We start from the raw sequence: 13,118 nt of genomic DNA, 5'->3' as shown, positions 1-13,118 counted from the left end.
CCTTAATTCCTCTGGACCATCTGTAAACCTGCATTGAGAAGAGTTGTGAGTGGAGCAATTAGGCTCCCGGATTTCATTTGTCCCCTTGTCATGTTTGTTTTGTCTCTGGGGGTTTTGCGATTGCTCCTTCAAAAGGACAGCGCTGTACGCTTGTATGTGGGCTTTTACTGCCAAGTGCACCTGCAAAACAGACCAGTTCCTTTGCCTGAAACGGCGATCATTTCTGGCCTTCCAGATGAACCAAAGATACGTTACAACCTGCGTCAAGATATCATCAGTAGTTTTTGAATTGATTATTTTTTGCAAACATTCTTGAACCCCATCTTCCTCATTAGGCAGGGACGAGGATAGTAAAGGGGTTATGGAAGAGAACCAGACTGACCTAGCAAAGTCACAGTGAAAAAAACAGATGCACATCATTCTCAATTGCCCCACATAAAGCACAGGATTTATCAATCTTTTCAGTGAGGCTGTTTGCACGAGCACCCGTGGCTATGGCTCGTCTTATAAGTCTCCAGATAAGAGTCTTGATAACTGGAGAAATAGTTTTGCACCTCCAAACACGCTTGAGGATGGTCAAGCTACCATGGTTAATACTTCTAGGGCCCTGTTGAGGGAGCTGCAATCTGGAAAGACTGTTAAGATAGTGGAATGCATTATGTGCAGTGCAGTCTCCATTTTTTGATGGCTTCCAGACAATTTTGTCATCTTCAGTGGAAGGTACAGTTTTCACTCTCTTAATTGAGTTGGTAGCATGGATGTCAAATATTAATTCTATAATTTCATTGTTCCAGGTTAGGTTGTTAGAGTCCCATATATCAGCTATACGACTGGGAAGACTATTCACCGTAACAGGAAGCTTTATGTGATCATAAATCTCTTTCCAGATATCACACCAAGGCGTTGACCAAATGCTAGAGTTGCCGTTATGAACTTGAACAGTACAGTTGTTGAGAAGGATGTTCTTAACACTAGTGACAGAAGCCCAAAAGGCAGATTTAGTTGAGTGATTTCCAGATTTCCAGAAGCTAGTGTTAGGGAAATATTTTGCTTTAAGAACTTCAGAAAGGAATTGGTTCTTACCAGTTGCAATTTTCCACCCGCATTTAGAATGAGGCTTTTGTGAAGAGGTCTCTGATACCTAGACCTCCTTCATCCTTGGGTCTACAGATATCCTTCCAGGATCTAAAGTGGAAGCTTGTTGAAGCATTTTCATCCTGCACCCCAGCCCACCAGAACTTTCTAACGATAGCAGTGATTTTATCAATGAAATTCTTCGAAAAAAGAATGGTGGACATATAGTAGATTGGAATTGAAGCCAGAACCGAATTAATATAGGTTAGACGGCCTGCATGATTGAGTTTGTTTGATCTTAGTTTGTTGAGTTTGGCTCTGAATTTATTGATGATAAAATCATAAGCTTTACAACGGTCTGAATGATTAAAGATAAGCGGATGACCCAAGTATATCATGTTAGGAAGAAGGTCGTTGACAGGGAAAAATTTTTTAACCTCTTTCTTGCTTTGGTTGTCGACATTCCTGCTAAAGAGAATCGAAGATTTGCTCAGATTAGGGGTTTGCCCTGAAACTGCACAAAAATTCTGGAGAATGGCGTGAATTTTACTAGCCTCAGCTGCATTAGCTTGACCACAGATTATCAAGTCATTAGCAAAGAGAAACGCATGGATGCGAGGACAATTTGGACCAAGAGTGATACCCTGAATGTTGTTCCTAGCCGAGTTATTTTGAAGGCATAAAGCAAGTTCATTTATAGCAATGATGAAAAGATAAGGAGAAAGGGGGCAACCTTGTCTTATTCCTCGCCTGGGATTGAATTCCGGTCTCGGTTCTCCATTAATGATTACCGCCATTGTAGTGGAGGAAATGCAAGTGTAAACCAATTGAATGAACCTATCTTTGAAGCCTAGTCTTTGCATAGCCGTGTCAATGAAGTGCCATTCGATTCTATCAAAAGCTTTTGCAAGATCTACTTTAAGCATAAAAGCTTTCTGTTTCCAACTTTTTAGATTGAAGCTGTGGATAATTTCTTGAGCTAATATAATATTAGAAGCAATATGTCTTCCTTGCATGAAAGCTGCTTGAGCAGGGTGAATAATGTGTGGAAGGTGAATCTTAATTCTTTTTGCTAAAGTTTTTGCAATAATTTTGTAGATCACATTACATAAACTAATGGGTCTGTAATCCTTGGGAGTATCTGGAGAAGGAATTTTAGGAATTAAAGCAATGTGAGTTCTATTGATTTCATTATGAAAGATATTATTTTCATAGAAATCAGTTACCACAGTCGCGACATCCTTACCTACCCAGTTCCAGGCAGCTTTGTAGAAACCTGCATTGAATCCATCAGGGCCTGGCGCAGCATTGCTTCTCATGTTGCTTACAATCCTTTGAATTTCTTCCATAGTTGGGGTTGAATTTGTGAATGAATTATCTTCAATTTGCTCCATATGGTAAAAGTGAGAGGCCCAGCTATTTTCTTGAGACCTGCAATTGTTGTCTGATGCAAACAGATTGACAAAATAATTGTTAGCTGCATTTGCTAGCTGGCTTTGAGCGGTGGCGTAGGAACCATCTGGGTTAAGAAAATGGGTGATGGTGTTTCTCTTTGCTCTCTTGATGATAGCCTGATGGAAGAATTTGGTGTTCCTATCCCCAAAAGCACACCAATTATGCTTGTATCTTTGTCTGTGGAAAGCTTCCTCCTTAGCTAGGATGTTTTCATGCTGGGCAATGAGTAATTTTTGGGTGAAGGGGTTTTGTTGGCCTGGAGGTTTGGACTGAAGTTGCAAAAGTTGATCTTCAATAGCTCTGAGAATATCAGAGTTTTTGGGTTTGTTTCTCTGCCATTTAACAAGATCTTTGGCTAGGTAGAAGGTTTTCAAATGGAAAGGTCTGGTTTGGGATTTTTGCCAGCTAGCAGAGGCAATATCTTGGAAATCATCATTCAGAAGCCACCAGTTCTCAAATTTGAAAGTTCTAGAAATCTTACCTCTGTTGGAGCTTAGTATTGCAAGGATGGGTGAGTGATCACTCTTTAGCATCGGTAAATGAAAGACATTTGTCCTAGGAAAGTTGGCACACCATTCAGCATTACACAAAAATCTATCTAGGCGCTCATAAGTGGGAAAAGAATCAAACCTTTTGTTGGTCCACGTGTAGGCAGGACCCTTGAACCCCAGATCGAAAAAACCACAATCTTTTACAAGACAACAGAATTCAGATATTGCCAAATCCATTTAGTCTGCTCATGATATGGATCACCATAAATACAAACTAGACCAAACTTTTTCCTAACGGCTTTGTGGAAGCAACTAGTAAAAACGACACGAATCTACTACTTCTACTTGCACTTCACTTCTAGACATGACCCAGAGACCTCCAGAAAGTCCATCAGCTGAAACAATGTGTGCATTGTCAAGGTTGAATCTATTTATTAGGTCGGAGCTAGTTATGGAAGAGTTTTTTTGTTTCAGAGATAAAAATTACCTGAGCATTGGTAGACGCAATGAGGCGGGAAAGGTGCTTCATCTTGGCGCTGTCAAGGCTCCCGCCTGAGCCCTGACAGTTCCATGCCAGAAGACTCATGGCGCCCGTGGCGCCTTGAGGGCTGGCGCCAGAGCCCCTTCATCATGATGTAAATCCTGCGAAGTCGAGTGTAGAGGTATGGAAAGAGTTGCATTACCACTGTGTAGATGATGGACGGCAGCGGGATCTTGAAGTTCCAGTAGAGCGCTTCCCCCTCCTCCTCCATGAACGCAAGTGCCAGGATGGCCACCCACTTGCCCGTCGCCTAGAATCTGATGAATGCTCGAAGCATTGCACAGATCCAGAGCCCTGTCTTCAATCTACATGTCTTGGTTGTCAACCCTGTCAGCTTCAGTTGGCAGTTGTACTGGGTCTTTGAGAGCATTGCATAGGGGGTTGTTAGGAGGAAGAGCCAAATCGTCTCCCACAATCCCCCTATGGTGAGTGCTGTCACTGCGAAGAGGGGAGAGCTGAGGGGGTTCTTTCTCAGTTGCTTCATTGACGGGGAGACAAAGTAGTAGTAGATCCCCTTCTTGTCCGGAATTGTTGCAAATTCCAGGTTGCCGTTCATCCCAGCGCGAACGGCGAGGCCTAGACCTAGCCCTTCCTTTGCCTTCTGATTCATCTCCTCGAGCATAGGAGGTGGCATCGGAGGCAGAGTCGTCGGGTGAGGGTGAGCGATGGCGCCGTAGGCCAAGATTTTTCTGCTGGCTTTGGCCCAAAGAAAGTGACCCTTCCCTTGCTTCTCTGTAGGCTCGCTCTCCCCTTGCTCCTCTCCCTCTTCCTCGTCTTGCACGGAGAAATCTTCCACCTTCATTTCCTCTTCCTCTTCCACTGGGGCTTGAATGTTGCCGGATTGCTGAACTTCATCCGAGAGTGAATCCATCAGCTCTGTCAGGTTCAGGCACCCTTCTTGCATCTCCTGAACTCCCGTCTCCAAGTCTTCCATAGAAGGGGTGAAGTCCCCCATTTTTGGCTTGGTGCACAACACTGGTTTGGCTCTGAGCATCCTGATTTGTGCGGGGCCTGCCTGCCTGTGCACCTGCTGCTGCTTGTCATCTGCCAGACACACAGTCTTGTATGCGCTTGCTTTGCTTACCCGTCCGTCCGTCTCCGGCTGTCTATAAAACCAGAGGCAGAGCCAGAGCCAGGCTCGTCGTGCTCGCCTCGGTGGTGGTGGTGGTAGTAGACTACTAGTAGTAGACTGAAGAGCCTTGCTGGCTGGCCGAACACCACCATGCGCACTCCGGCAGGCCTCCTCCACTCAGCCATCGCTGACACCCCATCTCCGGCTGGTGCTTTGCCTCTCCTGCTCCCTGCTCATGGAGAGGAGCAGCAACAGCAGCAGGCCATCTCAGTGGACTCCGACACGGTGGTCATCCTGGCGTCCCTCCTCTGCGCCCTCATCTGCGTGGCCGGCCTTGCGCTCGTCGCCCGGTGCGCCTGCCGCAGAGGAGGAGGAGGAGGAGGAGGAGGAGGAGTGGCGGCAGCGGGCGGTGGCAACAGCTCTGGCGGCAGGCCGTCCGCCCAGCCACCCAGGGGACTGGAGAAGGCGGCCATCGAGGCGCTGCCCACCGTCTCCGTCTCTTCTTCTCCGAATCTGAATAACCTGATGAAAGGAAGGACAAGAGAGGAGGAGTGCGCCATCTGCCTGGCGCCGTTCACGGAGGGAGACCAGCTCCGTGTGCTGCCGCGCTGCGCCCACGGCTTCCACGCCGCCTGCATCGATACCTGGCTCGCCGCCCACGCCAGCTGCCCCTCCTGCCGCGCCACCATCGTCTCCGTCGTCTCGCCGCTGTGCCGGAGGTGCGGGGCAGCCTGCTGCGACGCCATGGCAGCACCGCAGCCTGCTACTGCTGCGGCCTGGCTTACTCCTTGGCCGATCGATGGAGCGAGCTTGTCATCATCCGCAACATCTATCCACTGATCGATGCATGGCCGGCAAAGGAAATGCCCAAGGAATGAAGATCATGCATCCACGTCTTGGACTTGGATCCCATCCCATCCCATCCCTGGAAATGATGCCATTCATTTCATTGGATACAATACAATACAAGCAAGCACGTAATCAACCCAACCCGCATATATATATATATATCATGTAGAAACTGCCTGTCCAGTTTCATACCACTCGATCGTATAATCTGCACGTCCAGCGCAGGAACTGGAACATGGCATCGACCATTCGTGGCTGCACTGCAGGCACTACATACGTGAGCGCTTTTGACCTTTGTGTTCTACGGAGTACTCCCTCCACAGTCCATCCCATCGTTCTCACTCCCTCCTCTGTGTTTCTTCGTCTAATAGAAATCACCGCAAAGTTTTTGTCGTCTTTTCTATATAAAAAAAACTAATTATGTTTAAAAAAATATTAATATTTAGAATACATAATTAATATTATTAGATGAATCGATTAATATATTTGTATAATATATTTATCTAGTGATGATACAAAAGTTGCTAACATATCTCATAATGTCATTCTTTTAAGGACAGATGGAGTACTATATATATATTCCAATCTTTGCCCTTGTCTATTTAGGAAATACTCCAGCAGTCTGCAAATCTAGATTTAAACCCAGTCAAACTTTGTTTAAGTTTAACAAAGTTTATAAAAATATATATTAACATTTAAATCTCCAAATATATTTATTATAAAAAATATATTTCACAACTATTCTAATGGTACTTATTCGTATCATAGATGTTACTGCTTTTTCGTATAAATTTGATCAAACTTAAAGTTGTTTTGAAGCTCGAAAACAAGAATTGTATTCTTTTTGGGTAGTAATTAGTTCAAAATATTGTATATCTAAAAATAGAGGGGATGGTAATTAATTAGTAGTACTCAATCCATTCTAATAAATTATAAAAAACATATTTATTCTAATTTGGAACAAAGGTAGTAGTATATTAAAAACTGATGGAGTAGTAATATTTACTTTTCTATAGACTTATGTAGTTGTGTTTCTTCAAACTTTAACGATTATTGCCTCTTAAAAGTATTAATATTTACTTTTCTATAGACTTATGTATATACTGTACATATATATAGTTGCGTTGAAAATAAATAGAAGATCTGTAGTGCGGACAAATCTGCTAGTGTTGGATCGAGAGAACATGCTATCTATCTATCCCTTATTCTCTTTAGCTCCTGGCCGATGCTTTAATTTCTCCCATTTAGTTTCCAGCGGCTGCTGCTATCTGCATCTAGCGATCAGTTTAATTTCAGCCGTTGCAAGTGCTACCTCCACTATCATGCAAATATACTGGCTCCACTTTAGTTCATGCTTCCTCTCTCTCTCTCTCTCTCTCTCTCTCTCTCTCTCTCTCTCTCTCTCTCTCTCTCTCTCCAGTCGTAGTACCATGGGCATCTAAACGATGGCTTAGTCTGTTTATTAAACATTCCACAATGGTCTGTCGTCTCTGTTTATTCAGTTTAGATGGTAATTTTGCCTATTTCATTGACCGTTTAGATCGTATAATGACTAAGCGATAGGTATCTGATTTTCATTATTTAGCATTTAGGATAACAATACCAATAGTGAATCATTCTTCTTTCATCATACCTTATGGGGCGTAAATATTCCTAACAATTATTTGTACACACAAATTGATCGACTACACCTTGACCATCACTGCCCTAGCCTACCTTTGCTCAAACAGTGTTAGTATTATGCCACATCACAACCACCTTTGCCGCTAATATCTGGCAGCACCTAGCCACCTTGTTGGCCTGCCCAATCTGCCACCAGCCCACCACAATCAATTAGCCACCGTGCAAACGGCCTCCCTAGCACGACCATCACATTCCAAACCTAAACTTTGGCCATCATATCCCAAACATACAGAGTCCTATGTTTGTTTGTTTTTTCATGCACTAGGGATGTATATGCATATAGTATTATAGTGCACATGTTTTCTTTGGAATTTTGTTAGGTAGGAGAACATAGTTCGTAAACTCATCGGCATGGCTTTGGGTCTATGGTTGTGCATAAGGGCAATGAGAATGTTTTTCTTCATTGTCCTTATGCTACAAGGTTAAAGGACCAAGTGGTCCATATGCAGCAGGTGACATTAGTTACGACAAACGTCACAACATTTGAAGCGTAGAAAATAAAGATTGGCCCCATTGCTAAAAAATAATAATATGCTCATCTTCTCCTTTAGGGTAAGTTTGGAACGCAGGAAAATTTTCTTGTGTGTTTTGTCTGTAAAATTAAACAAGTTATGAAATTCATGTACTATTTTTATGTGAAATTCCTACATTCCAAACAGACCCTTATCTTCCCCAATTTTCTCATCATCCGACTTTCGTCCATGGCATTTTCACTCCTAAAGACCCCTACTTTTCATACCGAGTACATGAAGGGTGGCGACAAGCCATGGGGAGGTATCTTGGGGAGGGTGGCCAGTCAACCACGAGCAAGGCAGATGGAGTGCTTGCCACCTTAATTAATTTTCTCACTGGATCAAGCCCCAAGCCATGCAGTACAATGGGTTTTTGGTGAAAGAGGTTGGATCTTGCGATGGAGAGGGGCCTTGTTGCTTCCTCTCTCTCTCTCTCTCTCTCTCTCTCTCTCTCTCTCTCTCTCTCTCTCTCTCTCTCTCTCTCTCTCTCTCTCTCTCTCTCGTCGAGCTCATGGCAAGCAGCTGCCCGACACATTACGAAAAAGGAAAGAAATAATTGTTTACTCTTGTGGGTGGCCCTTAAACTTGTATGATATTTTATCTCTGAAATCTCTATAGACAAATTTGTAGGTTGATGACTATATGTTAGTTCCATGCTCCACGTACACCGCAAGCCTCCGGCTCACGTAGAATAGTGGTTCTGAGTAGCATAGGTACCAGCAGAAGAAATAAGTGCATGATGTGACAAAAGTTTCTAGTATGTGTTGTGGAAGATGGTGTGATGACTATGTTACACATAGGTTAGAGGGAGGAGTAGAAAGACTTTTGACAATAATAATGTTGTTTTTCCTAGCAAATTGTTGGTTTATTTGCACTATGAGAGGAATAGCTCCACGTCCTCTTTACCTATGTAGACAACATCTTTCAGCTGTGATAGTTTGCATTGAGATTGGCTTTATCTTTATGGACTGTTCTTTTTGCCTGCCCTAACCATTTGGTCGTGATCTACTAGACCATAAGTCGAATGGTTAATGAAAAATGGATAATAGTATATGGATTTTGCTAGTCAATGCGGTTTTTTAGACAAGGGACATAAATTAAATCTGGTTTCACATCAAAGCAAATATAGTACCATCCCTTATTACCGGTGAGCTGTATTTTTGTTTGCCGAAGAACAAGAAAGTAATATAGTAAATCCCATGGGTTCCACAGCAAATTCAACTGGTACTTCTAAAATTTTTGCAACCTTCGTAGCCGGACAAGCTTTTTCGGACGTGGTTATTATCATGACCACAGCTATCATAGATTCACAGCTAAGGCCTTGTTTAGTTCGTGAAAAATTTTGGATTTCGATACAGTAGCACTTTCGGCTTTATTTGACAATTATTATTTAATTATAGACTAATTAGGCTCAAAAGATTTGTCTCGTAAATTACAGGTGAACTGTGTAATTAGTTATCTTTTTTATCTATATTTAATGCTTCATGTATTTGCCGTAAGATTCGATGTGACGAGGAATCTTGAAAAAATTTGGGAACTAAACAAGGCCTAAGTATGGCCGTGCAGTCTTCCACCGCATGGTCCTCTCCCTCTGCAAGTCGCAAAAAACAGTATTCCCTTCATCCTAAATTGTAAGTTATTCTAAAAATATTGGAAACTCAAAGTATCTCAATTTTGATCGAAATTATAGAAAAAAATTACAAAGATTTATAACATCAAATTTGTATAATATAAAAATATAATTAATGAATAATATAATGATACTAAGTTGACACCATAAATATTATAATCTTACCATATAAATTTAATTAAATTTGAGATAATGACTCTCCAAGATTCTTGGAATAACTAATAATTTGATATGAAGGAAGTACTGTGAAACAAGCTCACAACAAAGAGGCACGACATGACAGTTTTAGCACTTACTAAGAGACATGATTTGAATCTCCTAACACAAATTCACAAACGATCCATTCCCGCCAATATGTTTGGTTGGGACCCTCCTTGTTCTTTTTGGGTTCCATCATTCATCATCAAATGTATGGATAGTAAATAAGTGTGAACTGAATTCTCAATCCAATTCAGGCCTTGTTTAGTTTGGGAAAATTTTTGGATTTCGCTACTGTAGCACTTTCGTTTGTTTGTGGCAAATATTATCCAATCATAGACTAACTAGGATCAAAAGATTCGTCTCGCGATTTACAGGTAAACTGCGTAATTAGTTTTTATTTTCGTCTATATTTAATGCTTCATACATGTGCCGTAAGATTCGATGTGACGAGGAATCTTGAAAAATTTTAGGAACTAAACAAGGGCTCAATGGTGATCCTGCTCTGCATCGGCCGCCATGGCTGGCAGCCCTCTGGCTCCAACGTTAAAGAACTCGATGATGACCTCGAGGGGCAGGCCCTTGGTCTCCGGCACGCGCCAGGCAGCACACGACGGCGTAGAAGCCGAACACCCCCGTGACCGTGAGCCCCACCGATGTGAGCATCACCGGCTACGTTCCACCGATAGGGGATACCGATACCGCGATACGTTGATACGACATTTTCAGAAAATAAGGATACACCGATACGATACGGCAAGTATATAAATATATCAAAAAAATCAGAATACTCCTATTAAGAATAATTTTCACTCTAGTAGAACAATCAACAAATAGAGATGACAAAATATAGACATGACTAGTACCATGAAGCATTTAACATACTTGGTTTCACACTAGCAGAAAACTAAATATTGTTTTTAATATCCTTACAGCAAAATAATAAGTATTAGGACACTATAAGTTTTAGGCTAAGTCCGCTACTACATCTATTGTGTACGTGTGGTGGTTAGTAGGGTTTAGTGCTGTGTAAATGGGCCAAAAAATGGGCTGCTGACTTGATGGACTTCAATTTTATTTTATTTATTTTTATTTCTCTATTTCCCCATACTTCTCCGATACCGTATCGGATACGTATCGCGTACCGGTACGGCGATTCAGAGAAGTATCGGGGTAACATAGATCACCGGCAGGCTGTAGGTGACGGCGATGTCGCCGAGCCAGAAGGCGAGCGAGCAGATGGCGATGCAGAGCTCCCGCACCCGCGTCGGGAAGATCTCGGCGCACAGGATGTTGGGGATGGGCCCGAACCCCATGACGAAGCAGCACAGGTACACCATGACGCTCCCCGTGGCCACCGCCGCGTGCGCCGCCGCCGCCATGGGCACCACGCTTGCCACCACTAGCGACGCGATCAGCACCGGGATCGTCCACAGTAGCAGGCTCCGCCGCCCCGACGCGTCCATCAGCCGCATCGCCACGCCGATGGTGGGCAGCATCAACAGCGTGGTGAGCCCGCTGATGAGCAGGGCCGTCTCTATAATTTTAAGGACCCTTGTGCAAGTAAAAGGGTAAGAGCCCATTAAATATTTTTTCTATATGTCAAATATATAAAATATAGTACAACTAAAAAGAATTAATTTGCACCATATGTTTTAGTTTATAAAAGGTAATTGTAGTACAACAAATAAATAAGTAGAGAATTAGAAATTTAGAACCCTATCACTGAACACTAATAATAAAATTGGTGAAGTCTCGATCAGCTATGCCCTTGCTCTGCCTGCTCCAGTGTCTAATAGTGACACCGTGTGCGGACGTGTGGTGTTAGCGTGTCATGGAACCACATCGTTGCATTGGATGATTGGGCAATAAAACGAGAAGACGATAAAGAGGAACATTGATATGCTCAACTAATCGATCAAGCGAGAATACGAAGCAACACCAGCAATAGGTGGATGTGGATGATGCGTTGATTAATAGATTTCTTTTTTAGATTAATTGATGGATTTTTATAGTCTGTATAAGCCCTAAAAAAGCTCTAAAAAATTAGACAAATTTATATACCAAGTATTTTATATATTATATATATACTTATAGGCCCCGGGCTTCCGGCCGTCGCACCGGCTGCCCACCCTTAGAGACGGCCCTGCTGATGAGGATGGACGTGGAGTCGGCGCTCAGCCCCAGGCTCGCCAGCAGCACGCTGACGCCGGCCTGGTCCAGGATCTGCGGCGCGTGTAGTAGAGCACGCCGTTGATGCCCGAGAACTGCTGCAGCACCTGCATGGTGACGCCGCACGCCAGGCTCCAGGAGCTCGCGCCACCGCGCCCCGTGCACGAACGCCGGTCCGTGTACATCCCCGTCCCCGTGTTGCTTGGCGGCGTGCAGGTACAGCGCCGCCGCGTGCACGCCGCCCGCCTCCTCGTGAAGGTACATCCTCTTCACGCCGCCCTCCGGCCCGTCCGTGCACTTCCACGCCAGCTGCCAGCCGCCGCCGATGCCCATGGTGGTGGCCGTGTCGCCTTCTCCCGTCATGCTGCTCAGCCCGCGGGCGTCCAGCTCCAGCAGCGGCGCGTGGAGATCCCCCGTGCCGCTGGCGTCGCCGTCCGACTGGCAGCCGGCCGGCGATCTCCTCGTCCCAGTCCAGGGGCGCCAGCTTGGAAGCTGAGCATGCTGCCGAGGTTGGAGAAGAGCATGCTGCCGAGGAGCGCAACGACGGGGTCCTTGAGGTGGTCGAGCATGCTGCCCTGGCCGATGGCGCTGCCCAGCATGCTTCCCTGCGCGCCGAGCAGCAGCGGCTGCGCCACCCACGACATGCATGCCGCGCTCGGGCCCGTACAAGACTGTCGCGTCGGCGGCGGGGCCCGGGGGCCCGACGATGTACTCCTCGATGGCCGTGTCTCCGACGGTTCCCAGGCCTTCGACGAGGAGCGCCATCTCCCCCGCGACGTCGTCCCGTCCCCTGAGCATCCGGAGCACTGCCCTGGCCTCCTTCATCCTGCCCTTGCTGACGAGCCAGCGCGGCGACTCCCGGAGGTAGCAGACGGTGAGCATGCAGCAGGTAGAGGAGGGAGAGGAGTGAGAGCACTCCCAGCATGAGGCGCCAGTCCGGGTGCGGCGCCAGCGTCATGGAGAAGACCATGCAGTAGGCGAGGAACATGCCGCCGGATCCCGTGAACTGCGGGAGCGTGTTGAGGAGGCCGCGGATCTCTGGCGGCGCCGTCTCGGAGATGTAGACGGGGACGAGCGTGACGGCGAGGCCGATGGCGAAGCCGTCGACGAGGCGCGCGAGGAGGAGGACGTGCACGCCGGGGGACCAGAGCATGAGGAGGCCCGCAAGGAAGTAGAGCAGCGATGAGCATAGGGCGGCGGCCGACGGCGTCGGAGCAGCGACGGGCCCGGAGAAGGTGGTGATGAGGGTGGCGCCGATGAGGGAGGTGGCGACGAGGAGGCCCTCGACGGCGGGCTGGGACTCGAGGTGGAAGTCGTGCTTGATGTAGAGGACGGCGCCCGCGATGGTGGCGTTGTCCCATCCCTGCAGCAGGTTGCCGATCGCCGCGGCGATGGCCACCAGCACCGCGCCACGCATGGTGCGTGATGTCGATCGGTGGAG

The 13,118-nt window shown here is 45.8% G+C and overlaps 3 protein-coding genes across 3 annotated transcripts; 1 reads left to right on the top strand and 2 right to left on the bottom strand.

Annotated features, from left to right (window-relative positions):
- LOC110434708 lies at nt 3,237–4,577 on the bottom strand. Its single transcript, XM_021459401.1, has 2 exons — nt 3,508–4,577; nt 3,237–3,415 (listed from the first exon to the last, which is right to left on the bottom strand). Exon 1 carries the CDS (start codon nt 4,553–4,555, stop codon nt 3,812–3,814), a length of 744 nt encoding a protein of 247 aa, XP_021315076.1. The 5' UTR covers nt 4,556–4,577; the 3' UTR covers nt 3,237–3,415; nt 3,508–3,811.
- Nucleotides 4,761–5,826, top strand: LOC8066454 (probable E3 ubiquitin-protein ligase ATL44). The gene has a single exon (XM_002454804.2). It carries the CDS (start codon nt 4,784–4,786, stop codon nt 5,471–5,473), a length of 690 nt encoding a protein of 229 aa, XP_002454849.1. The 5' UTR covers nt 4,761–4,783; the 3' UTR covers nt 5,474–5,826.
- LOC8066452 (monosaccharide-sensing protein 1) lies at nt 9,994–13,094 on the bottom strand. The gene is given in 10 exon segments (XM_021459634.1): nt 9,994–10,102; nt 10,104–10,177; nt 10,693–11,040; nt 11,648–11,737; nt 11,740–11,803; nt 11,805–12,041; nt 12,121–12,168; nt 12,170–12,324; nt 12,326–12,562; nt 12,564–13,094. Coding segments are annotated over 10 exon segments (1,893 nt in total).

This window comes from Sorghum bicolor, chromosome 4, assembly GCF_000003195.3.
Source record: "Sorghum bicolor cultivar BTx623 chromosome 4, Sorghum_bicolor_NCBIv3, whole genome shotgun sequence".
NCBI classification, from domain to species: domain Eukaryota; kingdom Viridiplantae; phylum Streptophyta; class Magnoliopsida; order Poales; family Poaceae; genus Sorghum; species Sorghum bicolor.
This window is presented reverse-complemented; position numbering and strand designations above follow the sequence as displayed.